The 22,737-nt window shown below is 44.1% G+C and overlaps 1 protein-coding gene across 1 annotated transcript in view; it reads right to left on the bottom strand.

Annotated features, from left to right (window-relative positions):
• The window catches only part of LOC139574843 (vascular endothelial growth factor receptor 3-like), a 250,707-nt gene extending 232,027 nt beyond the window's left edge, over nt 1–18,680 (bottom strand). The window contains exon 1 of the mRNA XM_071399794.1: nt 18,371–18,680. Within this exon, the coding sequence (XP_071255895.1) occupies nt 18,371–18,428 (58 nt within the window). The 5' untranslated portion in view covers nt 18,429–18,680. The remainder of the gene's footprint in view (nt 1–18,370) is intronic.
• Nucleotides 18,681–22,737: the final 4,057 nt, after the last annotated feature.

Raw genomic sequence — 22,737 nt, 5'->3', positions numbered from 1 at the left:
GACTATAGTGGTGAGAATAGGGGACTATAGTGGTGAGAATAGGGGACTATAGTGGTGAGAATAGGGGACTATAGTGGTGAGAATAGGGGACTATAGTGGTGAGAATAGGGGACTACAGTGTTGAGAATAGGGAACTAAAGTGGTGAGAATAGGGGACTATAGTGGTGAGAATAGGGGACTACAGAGGTGAGAATAGGGGACTATAGTGGTGAGAATAGGGGACTATAGTGGTGAGAATAGGGGACTACAGTGGTGAGAATAGGGGACTACAGAGGTGAGAATAGGGGACTATAGTGGTGAGAATAGGGGACTATAGTGGTGAGAATAGGGAACTATAGTGGTGAGAATAGGGGACTATAGTGGTGAGAATAGGGGACTACAGAGGTGAGAATAGGGGACTATAGTGGTGAGAATAGGGGACTATAGTGGTGAGAATAGGGGACTACAGTGGTGAGAATAGGGGACTACAGAGGTGAGAATAGGGGACTATAGTGGTGAGAATAGGGGACTATAGTGGTAAGAATAGGGAACTATAGTGGTGAGAATAGGGGACTATAGTGGTGAGAATAGGGGACTATAGTGGTGAGAATAGGGGACTATAGTGGTGAGAATAGGGGACTATAGTGGTGAGAATAGGGGACTATAGTGGTGAGAATAGGGGACTATAGTGGTGAGAATAGGGGACTATAGAGGTGAGAATAGGGGACTATAGTGGTGAGAATAGGGGACTATAGTGGTGAGAATAGGGAACTATTGTGGTGAGAATAGGGGACTACAGTGGTGAGAATAGGGCACTACAGTGGTGAGAATAGGGGACTATAGTGGTGAGAATAGGGGACTATAGAGGTGAGAATAGGGGACTATAGAGGTGAGAATAGGGGACTACAGTGGTGAGAATAGGGAACTATAGTGGTGAGAATAGGGGCCTATAGTGGTGAGAATAGGGGACTACAGTGGTGAGAATAGGGGACTATAGTGGTGAGAATAGTCGACTATAGTGGTGAGAATAGGGGACTATAGTGGTGAGAATAGGGGACTATAGTGGTGAGAATATTGAACTATAGTGGTGAGAATAGGGGACTACATCGGTGAGAATAGGGGACTACAGAGGTGAGAATAGGGGACTATAGTGGTGAGAATAGGGAACTATAGTGGTGAGCATAGGGGACTATAGTGGTGAGAATAGGGGACTATAGTGGTGAGAATAGGGGACTATAGTGGTGAGAATAGGGGACTATAGTGGTGAGAATAGGGGACTATAGTGGTGAGAATAGGGAACTATAGTGGTGAGAATAGGGGACTATAGTGGTGAGAATAGGGAACTATAGTGGTGAGAATAGGGGACTATAGTGGAGAGAATAGGGGACTATAGTGGTGAGAATAGGGGACTATAGTGGTGAGAATAGGGGACTATAGTGGTGAGAATAGGGGACTATAGTGGTGAGAATAGGGGACTACAGTGGTGAGAATAGGGGACTATAGTGGTGAGAATAGGGGACTATAGTGGTGAGAATAGGGAACTACAGTGGTGAGAATAGGGGACTATAGTGGTGAGAATAGGGGACTACAGTGGTGTGAATAGGGGACTATAGTGGAGAGAATAGGGGACTATAGTGGTGAGAATAGGGGACTATAGTGGTGAGAATAGGGGACTATAGTGGTGAGAATAGGGGACTATAGTGGTGAGAATAGGGGACTATAGTGGTGAGAATAGGGGACTACAGTGGAGAGAATAGGGGACTATAGTGGTGAGAATAGGGGACAATAGTGGAGAGAATAGGGGACTATAGTGGTGAGAATAGGGGACTATAGTGGTGAGAATAGGGGACTATAGTGGTGAGAATAGGGGACTATAGTGGTGAGAATAGGGAACTATTGTGGTGAGAATAGGGGACTACAGTGGTGAGAATAGGGAACTATAGTGGTGAGAATAGGGGACTATAGTGGTGAGAATAGGGGACTACAGTGGTGAGAATAGGGGACTACAGTGGTGAGAATAGGGGACTACAGTGGAGAGAATAGGGGACTATAGTGGTGAGAATAGGGAACTATAGTGGTGAGAATAGGGAACTATTGTGGTGAGAATAGGGGACTACAGTGGAGAGAATAGGGGACTATAGTGGTGAGAATAGGGGACTACAGTGGAGAGAATAGGGGACTACAGTGGAGAGAATAGGGAACTATAGTGGTGAGAATAGGGGACTACAGTGGAGAGAATAGGGAACTATTGTGGTGAGAATAGGGGACTACAGTGGAGAGAATAGGGGACTATAGTGGTGAGAATAGGGGACTACAGTGGAGAGAATAGGGGACTACAGTGGAGAGAATAGGGAACTATTGTGGTGAGAATAGGGGACTACAGTGGAGAGAATAGGGGACTATAGTGGTGAGAATAGGGGACTACAGTGGAGAGAATAGGGGACTATAGTGGAGAGAATAGGGAACTATTGTGGTGAGAATAGGGGACTACAGTGGAGAGAATAGGGGACTATAGTGGTGAGAATAGGGAACTATTGTGGTGAGAATAGGGAACTATTGTGGTGAGAATAGGGAACTATTGTGGAGAGAATAGGGAACTATAGTGGTGAGAATAGGGGACTACAGTGGAGAGAATAGGGGACTATAGTGGAGAGAATAGGGAACTATTGTGGTGAGAATAGGGGACTATTGTGGTGAGAATAGGGAACTATTGTGGAGAGAATAGGGAACTATAGTGGTGAGAATAGGGGACTATAGTGGTGAGAATAGGGGACTATAGTGGTGAGAATAGGGGACTATAGTGGTGAGAATAGGGAACTATAGTGGTGAGAATAGGGGACTATAGTGGTGAGAATAGGGGACTATAGTGGTGAGAATAGGGAACTATTGTGGTGAGAATAGGGGACTACAGTGGAGAGAATAGGGAACTATTGTGGTGAGAATAGGGAACTATTGTGGTGAGAATAGGGGACTACAGTGGAGAGAATAGGGGACTATAGTGGAGAGAATAGGGAACTATTGTGGTGAGAATAGGGGACTACAGTGGAGAGAATAGGGGACTATAGTGGTGAGAATAGGGAACTATTGTGGTGAGAATAGGGAACTATTGTGGTGAGAATAGGGAACTATTGTGGAGAGAATAGGGAACTATAGTGGTGAGAATAGGGAACTATTGTGGTGAGAATAGGGGACTACAGTGGAGAGAATAGGGGACTATAGTGGTGAGAATAGGGGACTACAGTGGAGAGAATAGGGGACTATAGTGGAGAGAATAGGGAACTATTGTGGTGAGAATAGGGGACTATAGTGGTGAGAATAGGGGACTACAGTGGTGAGAATAGGGAACTACAGTGGTGAGAATAGGGGACTATAGTGGTGAGAATAGGGGACTATAGTGGTGAGAATAGGGGACTACAGTGGTGAGAATAGGGAACTACAGTGGTGAGAATAGGGAACTATTGTGGTGAGAATAGGGGACTATAGTGGTGAGAATAGGGGACTACAGTGGTGAGAATAGGGAACTATTGTGGTGAGAATAGGGAACTATTGTGGTGAGAATAGGGAACTATAGTGGTGAGAATAGGGGACTATAGTGGTGAGAATAGGGGACTATAGTGGTGAGAATAGGGGACTATAGTGGTGAGAATAGGGGACTATAGTGGTGAGAATAGGGGACTATAGTGGTGAGAATAGGGGACTATTGTGGTGAGAATAGGGAACTATTGTGGTGAGAATAGGGGACTATAGTGGTGAGAATAGGGGACTATAGTGGTGAGAATAGGGGACTACAGTGGTGAGAATAGGGGACTATAGTGGTGAGAATAGGGGACTATAGTGGTGAGAATAGGGGACTACAGTGGTGAGAATAGGGGACTATAGTGGTGAGAATAGGGGACTATAGTGGTGAGAATAGGGGACTATAGTGGTGAGAATAGGGGACTATTGTGGTGAGAATAGGGGACTATAGTGGTGAGAATAGGGGACTATAGTGGTGAGAATAGGGGACTATAGTGGTGAGAATAGGGGACTATAGTGGTGAGAATAGGGGACTATAGTGGTGAGAATAGGGGACTATTGTGGTGAGAATAGGGGACTATAGTGGTGAGAATAGGGGACTATAGTGGTGAGAATAGGGAACTATAGTGGTGAGAATAGGGGACTATTGTTGGCTAAAACAACCCTAACCTCTGGGGCGCAGGGCTACAATAACACCCACAGCTCAGAGAGAGAAAAGAGAGAGATAGAGAGAAAGAGAGAGAGAGCCAGACAGACAATAAAAGAGAGAGAGGGAAAAAGATTGAACAGAGGAGAGATAGAGGCCTAGAATAACACCCACAGCTGAGGGTCTGGTTTCTAGGATGATCAGATCAAGCAGAAGTATGAGTACAAAAAACACCCTGCTAAAAGGCTATATATGTCCTCTACTAGCTGGGACTGATGGGGATTAATATATGTCCTCTACTAGCTGGGACTGATGGGGATTAATATATGTCCTCTACTAGCTGGGACTGATGGGGATTAATATATGTCCTCTACTAGCTGGGACTGATGGGGATTAATATATGTCCTCTACTAGCTGGGACTGATGGGGATTAATATATGTCCTCTACTAGCTGGGACTGATGGGGATTAATATATGTCCTCTACTAGCTGGGACTGATGGGGATTAATATATGTCCTCTACTAGCTGGGACTGATGGGGATTAATATATGTCCTCTACTAGCTGAGACTGATGGGGATTAATATATGTCCTCTACTAGCTGGGACTGATGGGGATTAATATATGTCCTCTACTAGCTGGGACTGATGGGGATTAATATATGTCCTCTACTCCAATGTATACATGTCATCTACTGCCTTGGGCTGAGGAGAGCTGGGACTGAGAAGGGCCTGATGGGAATTTATGCATGTCCTCTACTACCATTTATACATGTCCTCTACTGCCCGGTTGTGAGGAGAGATGGGCTGAGAAGCTACTCAGTGGATTGATGGGGATTTCGTTCCTTTCTGTTCTCTTCTGAAATCAAAAGATATATGTGTGTGGAGAGATGGATCTGGTAACAGATGTTCTAACTTTTTCCACCAGGTAGTATTCTCTCTGGACTTTATTTACATATTTCTCCTCCTATTTAAATTTTAGATTTTTTTTTATTTCACCTTTATTTAACCAGGTAGGCCAGTTGAGAACAAGTTCTCATTTACAACTGTGACCTGGCCAAGATAAAGCATAGCAGTGCGACAAAAACAACAACACAGAGTTACACATAAACAAACGTACAGTCAATAACACAATAGAAAAATCTATGTACAGTGTGTGCAAATGTAGAAAAGTAGGGAGGTAAGGCAATAAATAGGCCATAGAGGCTAAGTCATTACAATTTAGCAGATTAACACTGGAGTGACAGATGTGCAGATGATGATGTGCACGTAGAAATACTGGGGTGACAGATGTGCAGATGATGATGTGCACGTAGAAATACTGGGGTGACAGATGTGCAGATGATGATGTGCACGTAGAAATACTGGGGTGCAAAGGAGCAAGAAGACGTTCAACACCAATCAATAATGAATAACTTTTACCCTGAAACATGATTGTTTTGCTATACGGACACAGACCTACAGGCATATTAGAAACAAACAAAAAAATATGTTTCAAGTGAGAAGTAGGTCTGAAGCCAAAAAATAAAGGATATTCACATGAGCACCACAATGCCTATTCCACCCATGCTCTACCAAGGTTTTACAGCACCACAATGCCTACTCCACCCATGCTCTACCAAGGTTTTACAGCACCACAATGCCTACTCCACCCATGCTCTACCAAGGTTTTACAGCACCACAATGCCTACTCCACCCATGCTCTACCAAGGTTTTACAGCACCACAATGCCTACTCCACCCATGCTCTACCAAGGTTTTACAGTACCACAATGCCTACTCCACCCATGCTCTACCAAGGTTTTACAGCACCACAATGCCTACTCCACCCATGTCTACCAAGGTTTTACAGTACCACAATGCCTATTCCACCCATGCTCTACCAAGGTTTTACAGCACCACAATGCCTACTCCACCCATGCCCTACCAAGGTTTTACACCACCACAATGCCTACTCCACCCATGCTCTACCAAGGTTGTACAGCACCACAATGCCTACTCCACCCATGCTCAAACAAGGTTTTCCAGCTCACAGCTTTGACCTACTACAGAAGCTATGTAGGTATTGTACTTCAAACTATGTGGAGATTTAGTCACTCTGGAGCTCTGTCAGAGTGACCATTGGGTTCTTGGTCATCTCCCTAACCAAGGCCCTTCTCCCCCAATGGCTCAGTTTGGCCAGGCAGCCAGCTCTAGGAAGAGTCTTGGTGGTTCCAATCTTCTTCCATTTAAGAATGATGGAGAACACTGTGTTCTTGGGGACCTTAAAATGCTGCAGACATGTTTTGGTACCCTTCCCCAGACCTGTGCTTTGACACAATCCTGTCTCAGAGCTCTACGGACAATTCCTTCAACCTCATGGCTTGGTTTTAGCTCTGATATGCACTGTCATTTGTGGGATCTTATATAGACAGGTGTGTGCCTTTCCAAATCATGTCCAATCAATTGAATTTACCCCAGGTGGACTCCAATCAAGTTGTAGAAACATCTCAAGGATGATCAATAGAAACAGGATGCACCTGAGCTCAATTTCGAGTCTCATAGCAATGTGTCTGAATACTTATTTAAATAAGATATTTCTGTTTTATATTTTTAATACATTTGCAAAAAAATTCTAAAAACCTGTTTTCGCTTTGTCATTATGGGGTATTGTGTATAGATTGATGAGGGAAAAAGATCATTTAATCCATTTTAGAATAAGGCTGTAACATAACAAAATGTGTTAAAAAGTAAGGATAATGAATTCTTTCTGAGTGCACTCTGTTCCATCGCTGGGTTAACCAGGCCCTGGCTATGACTTCACAGACATGGCCATTTGCATGTACAGTGGGGAGAACAAGTATTTGATACACTGCTGATTTTGCAGGTTTTCCTACTTACAAAGCATGTAGAGGTCTGTAATTTTTATCATAGGTACACTTCAACTGTGAGAGACGGAATCTAAAACAAAAATCCAGAAAATCACATTGTATGATTTTTAAGTAATTAATTTGCATTTTATTGCATGACATAAGTATTTGATCACCTACCAACCAGTAAGAATTCCGGCTCTCACAGACCTGTTAGTTTTTCTTTAAGAAGCCCTCCTGTTCTCCACTCATTACCTGTATTAACTGCACCTGTTTGAACTCGTTACCTGTATAAAAGACACCTGTCCACACACTCAATCAAACAGACTCCAACCTCTCCACAATGGCCAAGACCAGAGAGCTGTGTAAGGACATCAGGGGTAAAATTGTAGACCTGCACAAGGCTGGGATGGGCTACAGGACAATAGGCAAGCAGTTTGGTGAGAAGGCAACAACTGTTGGCGCAATTATTAGAAAATGGAAGAAGTTGAAGATGACAGTCAATCACCCTCGGTCTGGGGCTCCATGCAAGATCTCACCTCGTGGGGCATCAATGATCATGAGGAAGGTGAGGGATCAGCCCAGAACTACACGGCAGGACCTGGTCAATGACCTGAAGAGAGCTGGGACCACAGTCTCAAAGAAAACCATTAGTAACACACTACGCCGTCATGGATTCAAATCCTGCAGCGCATGCAAGGTCCCCCTGCTCAAGCCAGCGCATGTCCAGGCCCGTCTGAAGTTTGCCAATGACCATCTGGATGATCCAGAGGAGGAATGGGAGAAGATCATGTGGTCTGATGAGACAAAAATAGAGCTTTTTGGTCTAACTCCACTCGCCCTGTTTGGAGGAAGAAGAAGGATGAGTACAACCCCAAGAACACCATCCCAACCGTGAAGCATGGAGGTAGAAACATCATTCTCTGGGGATGCTTTTCTGCAAAGGGGACAGGACGACTGCACCGTATTGAGGGGAGGATGGATGGGGCCATGTATCGCGAGATCTTGGCCAACAACCTCCTTCCCTCAGTAAGAGCATTGAAGATGGGTCGTGGCTGGGTCTTCCAGCATGACAACGACACGAAGCACACAGCCATGGCAACTAAGGAGTGGCTCCGTAAGAAGCATCTCAAGGTCCTGGAGTGGCCTAGCCAGTCTCCAGACCTGAACCCAATAGAAAATCTTTGGAGGGAGCTGAACGTCCGTATTGCCCAGAGACAGTCCCGAAACCTGAAGGATCTGGAGAAGATCTGTAGGGAGGAGTGGGCCAAAATCCCTGCTGCAGTGTGTGCAAACCTAGTCAAGAACTACAGGAAACGTATGATCTCTGTAATTGCAAACCAAGGTTTCTGTACCAAATATGAAGTTCTGCTTTTCTGATGTATCAAATACTTATGTCATGCAATAAAATGCAAATTAATTACTTAAAAATCATACAATGTGATTTTCTGGATTTTTGTTTTAGATTCCGTCTCTCACAGTTGAAGTGTACCTATGATAAAAAATTACAGACCTCTACATGCTTTGTAAGTAGGAAAACCTGCAAAATCGGCAGTGTATCAAATACTTGTTCTCCCCACTGTATATAGATTCTCCCTTTAAAAAGGGGAGGGGGGTGAATATCAACGGCTGCTTTTACGTTCAGCTTTAAGAGTCTATTGAAGCACCCGTCCGTCAATCTAAGTAACATTTTTTTTTAAACAAAAAAAAAAAAAAAAAATCCTTATCAAAATACGTCAGTGTACTATGCAGAAATTGCTCCCCCATTTCCTGGTTGTTAAAATTCTAATAGTTCACCTAATTTCAGTTTTTCACAAAACAAGCAAGTATAGTGTAGAGAATCATTGTACCATCGAAACCGCTGTGAAATATCTTTTCCATAAACAAAAATATTGTATTTTCAGCTGTTTTAAGCTGGTGAACAAAACCTAAAGAAAAAGCTGGAAAAACGACACTTAAGAACGGGGAGCCTAGAAACAGAGCACATAGAACAGATCTACTGCTTCTTAGACTGGCTTTCAATGAGAATGACAGATCTATAACACATAGAACAGATCTACTGCTTCTTAGACTGGCTTTCAATGAGAATGACAGATCTATAACACATACAGTGGGGAGAACAAGTATTTGATACACTGCCGATTTTGCAGGTTTTCCTACTTACAAAGCATGTAGAGGTCTGTCATTTTTATCATAGGTACACTTCAACTATGAGAGACGGAATCTAAAACAAAAATCCAGAAAATCACATTGTATGATTTTTAAGTAATTAATTTGCATTTTATTGCATGACATAAGTATTTGATACATCAGAAAAGCAGAACTTAATATTTGGTACAGAAACCTTTGTTTGCAATTACAGAGATCATACGTTTCCTATAGTTCTTGACTAGGTTTGCACACACTGCAGCAGGGATTTTGGCCCACTCCTCCCTACAGATCTTCTCCAGATCCTTCAGGTTTCGGGGCTGTCGCTGGGCAATACGGACTTTCAGCTCCCTCCAAAGATTTTCTATTGGGTTCAGGTCTGGAGACTGGCTAGGCCACTCCAGGACCTTGAGATGCTTCTTACGGAGCCACTCCTTAGTTGCCATGGCTGTGTGCTTCGTGTCGTTGTCATGCTGGAAGACCCAGCCACGACCCATCTTCAATGCTCTTACTGAGGGAAGGAGGTTGTTGGCCAAGATCTCGCGATACATGGCCCCATCCATCCTTCCCTCAATACGGTGCAGTCGTCCTGTCCCCTTTGCAGAAAAGCATCCCCAAAGAATGATGTTTCCACCTCCATGCTTCACGGTTGGGATGGTGTTCTTGGGGTTGTACTCATACTTCTTCTTCCTCCAAACACGGCGAGTGGAGTTAGACCAAAAAGCTCTATTTTTGTCTCATCAGACCACATGACCTTCTCCCATTCCTCCTCTGGATCATCCAGATGGTCATTGGCAAACTTCAGACGGGCCTGGACATGCGCTGGCTTGAGCAGGGGGACCTTGCGTGCGCTGCAGGATTTTCATCCATGACGGCGTAGTGTGTTACTAATGGTTTTCTTTGAGACTGTGGTCCCAGCTCTCTTCAGGTCATTGACCAGGTCCTGCCGTGTAGTTCTGGGCTGATCCCTCACCTTCCTCATGATCATTGATGCCCCACGAGGTGAAATCTTGCATGGAGCCCCAGACCGAGGGTGATTGACCGTCATCTTGAACTTCTTCCATTTTCTAATAATTGCGCCAACAGTTGTTTCCTTCTCACCAAGCTGCTTGCCTATTGTCCTGTAGCCCATCCCAGCCTTGTGCAGGTCTACAATTTTATCCCTGATGTCCTTACACAGCTCTCTGGTCTTGGCCATTGTGGAGAGGTTGGAATCTGTTTGATTGTGTGTGGACAGGTGTCTTTTATACAGGTAACGAGTTCAAACAGGTGCAGTTAATACAGGTAATGAGTGGAGAACAGGAGGGCTTCTTAAAGAAAAACTAACAGGTCTGTGAGAGCCGGAATTCTTACTGGTTGGTAGGTGATCAAATACTTATGTCATGCAATAAAATGCAAATTAATTATTTAAAAATCATACAATGTGATTTTCTGGATTTTTGTTTTAGATTCCGTCTCTCACAGTTGAAGTGTACCTATGATAAAAATTACAGACCTCTACATGCTTTGTAAGTAGGAAAACCTGCAAAATCGGCAGTGTATCAAATACTTGTTCTCCCCACTGTAGAACAGATCTACTGCTTCTTAGACTGGCTTTCAATGAGAATGACAGATCTATAACATATAGAACAGATCTACCGCTTCTTAGACTGGCTTTCAATGAGAATGACAGATCTATAACACATAGAACAGATCTACCGCTTCTTAGACTGGCTTTCAATGAGAATGACAGATCTATAACACATAGAACAGATCTACCGCTTCTTAGACTTGCTTTCAATGAGAATGACAGATCTATAACACACGGAACAGATCTACCGCTTCTTAGACTGGCTTTCAATGAGAATGACAGATCTATAACACATAGAACAGATCTACCGCTTCTTAGACTGGCTTTCAATGAGGATGACAGATCTATAACACATAGAACAGATCTACCGCTTCTTAGACTGGCTTTCAATGAGAATGACAGATCTATAACACATAGAACAGATCTACCACTTCTTAGACTGGCTTTCAATGAGAATGACAGATCTATAACACATAGAACAGATATACCGCTTCTTAGACTGGCTTTCAATGAGAATGACAGATGTATAACACATAGAACAGATCTACCGCTTCTTAGACTGGCTTTCAATGAGAATGACAGATCCATAACACATAGAACAGATCTACCGCTTATTAGACTGGCTTTCAATGAGAATGACAGATCTATAACACATAGAACAGATCTACCGCTTCTTAGACTGGCTTTCAATGAGAATGACAGATCTATAACTCGCATTTCTTGGTGAATTTGGTCAGATCGCCCAAAAACATACATATTGCAGAGATATCTTTTTTTTTAGCATCCATCACATCCTGTCGGCCTTCCGCATCTGTGGAAATCGGTCTTCTCACGAAAACGTCTGTGGTGTCTGAATGTTTTGGCCTAACTAACTAATATGATCACACTATGGGTTACCTTCAGACAGTTAAAACAATGTATGTAAGTAGTGCCAACAAAAAGAGGTGTTGAATACTCTACATGACCAAAAGTATGTGGACATCTGCTCATTCAACATCTCATTACAAAATCATGGGCTTTAATATGGAGTTGGTCCCCCCCCCCTTTGCCGCTATAACAGCCTCCACTCTTCTGGGAAGGCTTTCCACTAGATGTTGGAACATTGCTGCTATAACAGCCTCCACTCTTCTGGGAAGGCTTTCCACTAGATGTTGGAACATTGCTGCTATAACAGCCTCCACTCTTCTGGGAAGGCTTTCCACTAGATGTTGGAACATTGCTGCTATAACAGCCTCCACTCTTCTGGGAAGGCTTTCCACTAGATGTTGGAACATTGCTGCAGGGACTTGCTTCCCTTCAGCCACAAGAGCACGAGTGAGGTCGGGCACTGATGTTAGGCGATTAGGCCTGGCTCGCAGTCTGCGTTCCAATTCATCCCAAAGGTGTTCATTCGGGTTGAGGTCAGGTTCCTCCACACCGATCTCGAAAAAAAAACATTTCTGTATGAACCTCGCTTTGTGCACGGGGGCATTGTCATGCTGAAACAGGAAAGGGCCTTCCCCAAACTGTTGCAACAGAGTTGGAAGGACAGATTTGTCTAGAATGTCATTGTATTCTGTAGCGTTAAGATTTCCCTTCACTGGAACTAAGGGGCCCGAACCATGAAAAACAGCCCCAGACCATTATTCCTCCTCCACCTCCAAACGTTACCGTTGGCACTATGCATTGAGGCAGGTAGTGTTCTCCTGGCATCCGCCAAACCCAGATTTGTCCGTCGGACTGCCAGATGGTGAAGCGTGATTCATCACTCCAGAGAACGTGTTTCCACTGCTCCAGTGTCCAATGGCAACGAGTTTTACACCACTCCACCCAACGCTTTGCATTGTGAATGGTGATCTTAGGCTTGTGTGCGGCTGCTCGGCCATGGAAACCCATTTTATGAAGCTCCCGAGGAACAGTTTTTGTGCTGACGTTGCTTCCAGAGGCAGTTTGGAACTCGGTAGTGAGTGTTGTAACCGAGGACAGACAATTTTTACGCGCTACTCACTTCAGCACTCTGCGCTCCCGTTCTGTGAGCTTGTGTGGCCTACCACTTTGCAGCTGAGCCGTTGTTTCTCCTAGACGTTTCCACATCACAATAACAACACTTACAGTTGACCAGGGAAGCTCTAGCAGGGCAGAAATTTGACAAACTGACTTGTTGGAAAGGTGGCATCCTATGACGGTGCCACGTTGAAAGTCACTGAGCTCTTCAGTAAGGCCATTCTACTGCCAATGTTTGTCTCTGGAGATTGCATGGCTGTGTGCTCGATTTTATACACCTGTCAGCAACGGGTGTGGCTGAAATAGCCGAATCCACTAATTTGAAGGGGTGTCCACATACTTTTGTATATATTGTGTATGTGTCCAAAACATGTTTACATTTCCTGAGCTTTCTTATATCTCCTAAATATAGGAGAGATACCGTAAAACTATTTTTTGACTGTCTGTTCGGCAAAGGAATATTTAGAGGGATGAATGAGCCAATTGGAAGCTGGGAATGATTAGGTGGCCATGATGGTATGAGGGCCAGATTGGGAAGTTAACACCACTACTCCCATGGGATCTTTAGCGACCACAGAGAGTCAGGACACCCGTTTAACATCCCATCCGAAAGACGGCACCTTTTTTTAGACCAGAGGAAAGGGTGCCTCCTACTGGCCCTCCAACACCACTTCCAGCAGCTTCTGGTCTCCCATCCCGGGTTGGTTCTCTATTGGCACATGAGAGCGATAAATGTTACATTTAATCAAAATTGTTGCCAATACAAACTTATTCAGTTGGAAAGATGGCAAGTCTAATGGTCACTGTATGGAAGCTGTGGTCTTGCTTTTATCCGACTCCTAGATATTGAGCTAGGTTCTGGTCTAGGTTGGGGCTAGGTCTGGACTAGGTCGGGGCTAGGTCTGGGCTATGTCTGGGTTAGGTCGGGGCTAGGTCTGGGCTATGTCTGGGCTAGGTCGGGGATAGGTTGGGGCTAGGTTGGGGCTAGGTCTGGGCTAGGTCGGGGCTAGGTATGGGCTAGGTTGGGGCTAGGTCGGGGCTAGGTATGGGCTAGGTCGGGGATAGGTCGGAGCTAGGTCGGGGATAGGTCAGGGCAAGACATTATATTTTTTCATAATACTAACAACCCTCTTAAAAATCTGGGATGTGGTTCTCGGTAACGGCCAGACGGCTCATGACGAGAGGCGGGATGTAGCCTAGCGGGCCGGCAGGTAGCCTAGCGGTTAAGAGCAGGTAGCCTAGCGGGCCGGCAGGTAGCCTAGCGGTTAAGAGCAGGTAGCCTAGCGGGCCGGCAGGTAGCCTAGCGGTTAAGAGCAGGTAGCCTAGCGGGCCGGCAGGTAGCCTAGCGGTTAAGAGCAGGTAGCCTAGCGGGCCGGCAGGTAGCCTAGCGGTTAAGAGCAGGTAGCCTAGCGGGCCGGCAGGTAGCCTAGCGGTTAAGAGCAGGTAGCCTAGCGGGCCAGCAGGTAGCCTAGCGGTTAAGAGCAGGTAGCCTAGCGGGCCGGCAGGTAGCCTAGCGGTTAAGAGCGTTGGGCCAGTAACCGAAAGGTCGCTGTTTCGAATCCCCGAGCTGACAAGGTAAAAAAATATGTTGATGTTCCCTTGAGCAAGGTACTTAACCCTAATGGCTCCTGTAAGTCACTCTGGATAAGAGAGGCTGCTAAATGACTAGAATGTTGGCTGAGATACGATGGTAGGGATTTGAATTTAACATTGAGCTTCAATCAACCCCTACCGACCGGTTCGACTATAACTCAGGCTAACACTGACCTGTTCAACAGCAATCAATGATAAGAAGAAGAATACATCTCAGAGTCCTGTGTGTTCAGCTCAGAGCTAACTAATAGACACACGGGCCTCTATTTGGGTCAACTACCAGGGCCATATTACAGCATAATAAGCACATCATCCTGCTGTAATATGGCTCTACTTGATTCAATTGGAGGTCTGTGTATTTATTATAGCCCCTGTCTGTATGTTAGCCCCTAGCTGAACATGCAGGTGTCAGTCTGAGAATTCATGGTTAAAAAAAATATGGCAATTTTTTCCAATTTCCTGTTTTGGAGATAAGAGGTTATCATCAAACAGCGATGATATGAAAAGATAATCAAGGTCTGCGGTGTGAAGTAATGAGTAAACATGAAACCTGTTGCATGTTGAGCTATTATCTCTGGTCTTCATTATTAAACATCTTTTCAACACCAAACAATGATGAATAACTTTCACACACAGCGTACATTATCTCTGGTCTTCATTATTAAACATCTTTTCAACACCAATCAATGATGAATAACTTTCACACACAGCGTACATCGAAAACTTGCATATTCAGCTATACGGGCCACATGTTCATATAACACAGGCTTAACACCAGATATCTCTGGCCTTCAAACTGGAATCCATAATGGTGAAACTGCCACGTCCGTTTGGGATATTACAACAACAAAGAAGTTACTGCAACAAAAACAAACACCGTTTTCCCCCTCTCTGACATCATAATATGTACTGCCATTTTGTTTTTTTTACGTCGCTGCTGGACGGTGCTCACCTCCATTCGCCAACAAAACAAAAACAAATGCGGTGGGCGCCAACAGTGGCGCTGTTTGTCCCCACTGCAGACTCCATCTTTAATGAACAGCGGTTCAACACCAATCAATGACGAATAACGTTCAGACAGAGTACACTGAACTACGACCTGTATGTTGAGCTACGGGAACATTTACGTAGAACGCGGGCTAATACGGACTTTTCAACAGCGAATCAATTATGATTCCACACTAAAAACAATTATTAAGTGTCATTTATCACGAAATGTGTTCTTGAGTCACTGACATTATTAAGATCTGTACTTATCTATTTCATAATTTTTATTATGTTTCCTGGTCAGATATTACGCTTTTTAACAATATCTTCAAAAACATTCTCATTACCGTAACAGTTTTTCAAAGTCCCAAAAAGTTATGAACAAAACAAATGTTAACATTGCTGCCCTAATGAAAACGCCTGAACACTAATAATACTAATATTTCAAATGAAATTATACAATTATTATAACATTTGATCAGACTTTTCCCAATTTGAGCTCTTTAGCCGTTTCAGTAATGAGATATAGGGGTATAGGGGGTGTTGGGGTGTGGGGTATAGGGGGTGTTGAAGAATAAGAACCTCATTCTGAAGGCATATTAGCGAATAAATTAACTTGATCTCATCTATGGACTACTACATTTAAAATAAACTGACTCGAGAATTTAACCGGGACGCATTTCGGTCATGAGAAATTTGCGGTGAAAATGGAAAAATGTATTTATAAAACGACACTTTCTCAAAAACCTAGACTTCTTACTCTTCAGAATTATAGCAGATTTTTTTTTGCAGATGCATCATGGATTTGTTACTCAATTTGCCACAGACATTTTTAAAACTGTTTTCATGAGAATCACCCAGCTAGGGAACTAACACACACGGACCTCCAACTCGAATCAACTAGAGCCACATTAGGAGAAGAGTGATAGACTATTGAAATTATACCCAGGATGTTGAGAAAATTCTCTCTGGTCTTCATGAACAGCCGTTCAACAGCAATCAAAGAGGAATAACTTTCCCACTGCTTGTTGAGCTACAGACACATCTTCATATAACACGGGCTGATACCTGCTACATAGACACACAGAAACCATATTCAACAGCAATCAGACAAACACGAATAACGTTCAAGACTCCAACCTGTATGTTCACCAGCTATTCTCTCTGACCTTTATTATATATATTATTATTATTATTATTATTTAAATGTAACATTTATTTAACTAGGCAAGTCAGTTAAGAACAAATTCTTAATTACAATTAACGGACTACACCCGCCAGAAAACCCGGACGACGCTGGGCCAATTGCGCGCCACCCTATGGGAACTCACAATCACGGCCGGTTGTGATACAGCCTGGATTCAAACCAGGGAGTGTGTAGTGAGGCCTCTAGCACTGAGATGCAGTGCCTTAGACCGCTGCGCCACTCGGGAGCCCAAATGAGCAGCTGTTCAACACCAAGCAATACTGCATTTAACACAGGTTAACAGAGACAGACTTACAGACACATTTAACACAGGTTAACAGAGACAGACTTACAGACACATTTAACACAGGTTAACAGAGACAGACTTACAGACACATTTAACACAGGTTAACAGAGACAGACTTACAGACACATTTAACACAGGTTAACAGAGACAGACTTACAGACACATTTAACACAGGTTAACAGAGACAGACTTACAGACACATTTAACACAGGTTAACAGAGACAGACTTACAGACACATTTAACACAGGTTAACAGAGACAGACTTACAGACACATTTACAATGTAAATACATATAAATATGGGTATATATTTTTTAGATGTAAAACAGGATAACATGCATCCATCCAGTCAGTTCATTTAATGAAACCTACTACTGGTAACCAGGCTGAGGGTTCCTCAGACCCTAACCAGGCTGAGGGGTTACTCAGACCCTAACCAGGCTGAGGGGTTACTCAGACCCTAACCAGGCTGAGGGGTTACTCAGACCCTAACCAGCCTGAGGGTTCCTCAGACCCTAAGCAGGCTGAGGGGTTACTCAGACCCTAACCAGGCTGAGGGGTTACTCAGACCCTAACCAGGCTGAGGGGTTCCTCAGACCCTAACCAGGCTGAGGGGTTACTCAGACCCTAACCAGGCTGAGGGGTTACTCAGACCCTAACCAGGCTGAGGGTTCCTCAGACCCTAACCAGGCTGATGGGTTACTCAGACCCTAACCAGGCTGAGGGTTCCTCAGACCCTAACCCCCTATTTATCTTGTGGCTTGTATGTTGGTACTCTAGGGCTGCCTCCCAAACTAAAACCCTATTCCCTATATAGTGCACTACCTTGACCATTAGACCAGGGCCCATAGAGTTCTGGTCAGAAGTAGTGCACTATGAAAGGTAATAGGGTTTCATTTGGACGCACCCTAAGACTCCCCCTAGTGACGGTGCGTTTTATAATGACACTAAACCGTCCTGTATCTAATGAATGTATCTTTCTCCACGGACCATCACATTGTGGTCCAGAGCCAACGCTGTTTTCCCATTCATTCACAAGTAAGCAATCGTACTTTTAAAAGCGATTGTTAAAAAAAAAAACAATGAATAAGAAAAACCCTGAGTTAGGTCGATAGCTGAAGCATGACAGTCTCATATTCAGATGTACCCGTAGTTTTAGAGTTCGGCTATATTCCACAATGAATTTTCTCTGCGCTTTTCAACAGGCAACGAATAATAGAACATACTGCAGCCTTAGGAAATGACCACATCTACTTTATAACTCAATCTGTATCTTTAAGATGATTTTTAACTTATCAAACCTCTGTCATATCAGACTGTAATGTCAGTTAATGTCAGACAAGTCGGCCGGCTGAGTTGGTGAAGATTTCTTTAGACCTTTTTAGCTAATTTAAACTAACAGGAAAAATAGATACTCTTGTTAAAAATAATTGATTGTTATTATCCTATTCAACATCTGTTACAAAACTCTGATCAACACGCGATAAAGATGCTATCAGAATCCCCACACCGCACTACCCTCCCCAACTGTGCCTGTTGCCGCTGTTAACTGCTGAGTGCGTTATTCATAAACTTTCTGATCATAAAACAAAGCGTCTTTCTCCACTTACCTGAAGCAGCAACGATCCCAACCCAAATCCGACAGAAACACGTCAAATCTCTCTTCATTTCCGATTCTCCAGTCCTGCAAATTTTAACCGATTCTTATTTTACTACAAAACTTCGCGTGTTTGAGGTGTTGATGAGTGCAGAGAGAGAGAGAGAGAGAGAGAGAGAGAGAGAGAGAGAGAGAGAGAGAGAGGAGAGAAAGGAAAAGGAGGAAAGTAAAACTCTGTGAGTTGAATGGGACAAACTCAGGTGCGCTTGCTGTGGAACCGGGAAACCGTGACTCTGTCACCAGAACCCGGTGAGGAGGATGTGCAGGGTGAAATAGAGGAGAGAGAAAAAAAGCGTTTTTCTCTTTTCCTGTTAAAAAAACAAAGGATGCAGCCAGACATGAATGGACACCACAATCATTTTGACTGGGACGCGCACATTGGACACACGTACGTACGCACACGCCCAAACACACACACACGCCACTCTCGTTAATAAATTAGGCTAAGCCTTCCAGTCACCGTAGAGGAATGCCACATGTCCTTCCTGGAGCGAAGATGTGATCCCAACACTATATTAACACCCCGTTAGACTGCTTCCTTTAACTGGTAGGTCACTGTTGCTTCTCTTGAAATGCAACACTTCACATCCAAGTCATTTAACAATTCACAATTTTGAACTGTAACCTTAGACATAAATAGGCGAGTTAATGAAAGCTATATGCTTGACTTAGTCTCCACCGTTTATAAGTCACTGTAAAGAATTAACTAATTTCCCCATTACAACTTGAACCTTCTGGCATTTAAATAGTTCATGTGAGTTTTATCCTGGACTTGATTCAGTCCCCTCCATTTATTTCAGGATCATAGGAAAACAATAACTTTTTAGCATAATTGAAAACTTGTTTTAATGGTTAACAATTGGATTCTGGTAAGGTCATGCCAACAGTGTCTGTCAATATCAATTTCAGTCTCTAAGAGATCTTTAAGTCCCTCAGAGATCTTTAAGTTCCTCAGAGATCTTTAAGTCCCTCAGAGATCTTTAAGTTCCTCAGAGATCTTTAAGTCCCTCAGAGAACATGTTGTTTCCACCGAATAACACAACTGACAGACAGACAGACAGACAGACAGACAGACAGACAGACAGACAGACAGACAGACAGACAGACAGACAGACAGACAGACAGACAGACAGACAGACAGACAGACAGACAGACAGACAGACAGACAGACAGACAGACAGACACACACATACACACACACCAAACACACACACACACACACACACACACACACACACACACACACACACACACACACACACACACACACACACACACACACACACACACACACACACACACACACACACACCAAACACGCACACACACACACCGGACACGCACACACACAAGGCTGTTGGGAATAAGCATCTCTTAAGTATCCCTAATTATCTCCGCTGATGGAAGATCACATGTGGTATCAGTGGCATCAAGCTAATAACATTTCCAATAAAACACAAATGAAAGATAATTTTCTATAAAGATCCAGGCAGCCTCTCGTTTTAACAATAAATTATCGAGGTCACCCCCTCTCCTAGGGAGGGCGACGTGTTCGATGCCGATATAACGTAGAGACACAATCGAGTGGTTTGCTTCCAAAAAGCGGGCCGCAACTGGGTCAGTAGAGTTTTTGCACCTAATGCTGCCACGACGCTCCGAGATTCTACTTTTAATTCACGCTTTATTTTACCCACATAGATACAAGACATCTGGAAATGGACAGGCTGTCACACTCAAGTCTACCAGCGTTTCCACCCTTGCTCCTGTCTGTTTCTAGGCCCTGTTTTCTGGTTTTCACGGTTTTGACCACCCTGCCTGCCCTGACCCTGAGCCTGCCTGCTGTTCTGTACCTTGTCACACCACCCTGGATAGTTGACCTCTGCCTGCTCTGACCCTGAGCCTGCCTGCTGTTCTGTACCTTGTCACACCACCCTGGATAGTTGACCTCTGCCTGCCCTGACCCTGAGCCGGCCTGCTGTTCTGTACCTTGTCACACCACCCTGGATAGTTGACCTCTGCCTGCTCTGACCCTGAGCCTGCCTGCTGTTCTGTACCTTGTCACACCACCCTGGATAGTTGACCTCTGCCTGCTCTGACCCTGAGCCTGCCTACTGTTCTGTACCTTGTCACACCACCCTGGATAGTTGAACTCTGCCTGCCCTGACCCTGAGCCTGCCTGCTGTTCTGTACCTTGTCACACCACCCTGGATAGTTGACCTCTGCCTGCCCTTGACCTGTCTATTTTGCCTGCCCCCTGTTCTAGTAATAAACTTTTGTTACTTCGTCACTGTCTGCATCTGGGTCTTCTCCTGAAACGTGATACAGGCTATCAGCTTCATGTTAGAGGAAGATACAGGACATTTGGAAATGAGAAACCTCTGTAGTAAAACACCCAGAAATGCAGGCTTGCTCACAGATTAACGCACACACACACAGACATGCAGGCTTGCTCACAGATTAACGCACACACACACAGACATGCAGGCTTGCTCACAGACTAACACACACACACACACAGACATGCAGGTTTGCTCACAGACTAACACACACACATCCAGACATGCAGGCTTGCTCACAGACTAACACACACACACACACAGACATGCAGGTTTGCTCACAGACTAACACACACACAGACATGCAGGCTTGCTCACAGACTAACACACACACACACATCCAGACATGCAGGCTTGCTCACAGATTAACGCACACACACACACAGACATGTAGACTTGCTCACAGACTAACACACACACAGACATACAGGCAGTGATGTAAAGTACTTAAGTAAAAATACTTTAAAGTACTACTTAAGTAGTTTTTTGGGGGGTATCTGTACTTTACTATTTATATTTTTGACAACTTTTACTTCACTACATTCCTGAAGAAAATGATGTACTTTTTACTCCTTACATTTTCCCTGACAACCGAAACCATTTGTTACATTTTGAATGCTTAGCAGGACAGGAAAATGGTCTAATTCACACACTTATCAAGAGAACATCCCTGGTCGTCCCTACTGTCTCTTATCTGGAGGACTCACTAAACAGAGAACATCCCTGGTCATCCCTACTGCCTCTGATCTGGCGGACTCACTAAACAGAGAACATCCCTGGTCGTCCCTACTGCCTCTGATCTGGTGGACTCACTAAACAGAGAACATCCCTGGTCATCCCTACTGCCTCTGATCTGGAGGACTCACTAAACATAGAACATCCCTGGTCATCCCTACTGCCTCTGATCTGGTGGACTCACTAAACAGAGAACATCCCTGGTCATCCCTACTGTCTCTGATCTGGAGGACTCACTAAACATAGAACATCCTGGTCGTCCCTCTGCCTCTGATCTGGTGGACTCACTAAACAGAGAACATCCCTGGTCATCCCTACTGTCTCTGATCTGGAGGACTCACTAAACAGATGCTTCGTTTGTAAATGATGTCTGAGTTGGAGCGTCACCCTGGCTATCAGTAAATACATTTAAAAAACGTGGCCATTTGCTTTGCTTAACATAAGGAATTTGAAATGATTTATAATTATTGTTATTATGAGACTGTGTGGTGTGTTATTATGAGACTGTGGTGGTGTGTTATTATGAGACTGTGGTGGTGTGTTATTATGAGACTGTGGTGGTGTGTTATTATGAGACTGTGGTGGTGTGTTATTATGAGACTGTGGTGGTGTGTTATTCTGAGACTGTGGTGGTGTGTTATTATGAGACTGTGGTGGTGTGTTATTATGAGACTGTGGTGGTGTGTTATTATGAGACTGTGGTGGTGTGTTATTCTGAGACTGTGGTGGTGTGTTATTATGAGACTGTGGTGGTGTGTTATTATGAGACTGTGGTGGTGTGTTATTATGAGACTGTGGTGGTGTGTTATTATGAGACTGTGGTGGTGTGTTATTATGAGACTGTGGTGGTGTGTTATTCTGAGAGTGTGTGTGTGTGTGTGTGTGTGTGTGTGTGTGTGTGTGTGTGTGTGTGTGTGTGTGTGTGTGTGTGTGTGTGTGTGTGTGTGTGTGTGTGTGTGTGTGTGTGTGTGTGTGTGTGTGTGTGTGTGTGTGTGTGTGTGTGTGTGTGTGTGTGTGTGTGTGTGTGTGTGTGTGTGTGTGTGTGTGTGTGTGTGTTATTATGGGACTGTGTGGTGTGTTATTATGAGACTGTGTGGTGTGTGTGTGTTATTATGAGAGTGTGTGTGTGTTATTATGAGAGTGTGTGGTGTGTTATTATGAGACTGTGTGGTGTGTTATTCTGAGACTGTGTGTGTGTGTGTGTGTAGAGTATGCCTTGGCTTCAGTATCAGGCTCCAGACGAGCTGTT

This window comes from Salvelinus alpinus, chromosome 4, assembly GCF_045679555.1.
Source record: "Salvelinus alpinus chromosome 4, SLU_Salpinus.1, whole genome shotgun sequence".
Classification (NCBI taxonomy): domain Eukaryota; kingdom Metazoa; phylum Chordata; class Actinopteri; order Salmoniformes; family Salmonidae; genus Salvelinus; species Salvelinus alpinus.
The sequence above is the reverse complement of the archived record's forward strand: the minus strand, read 5'-3'. Positions and strand labels throughout refer to the sequence as shown.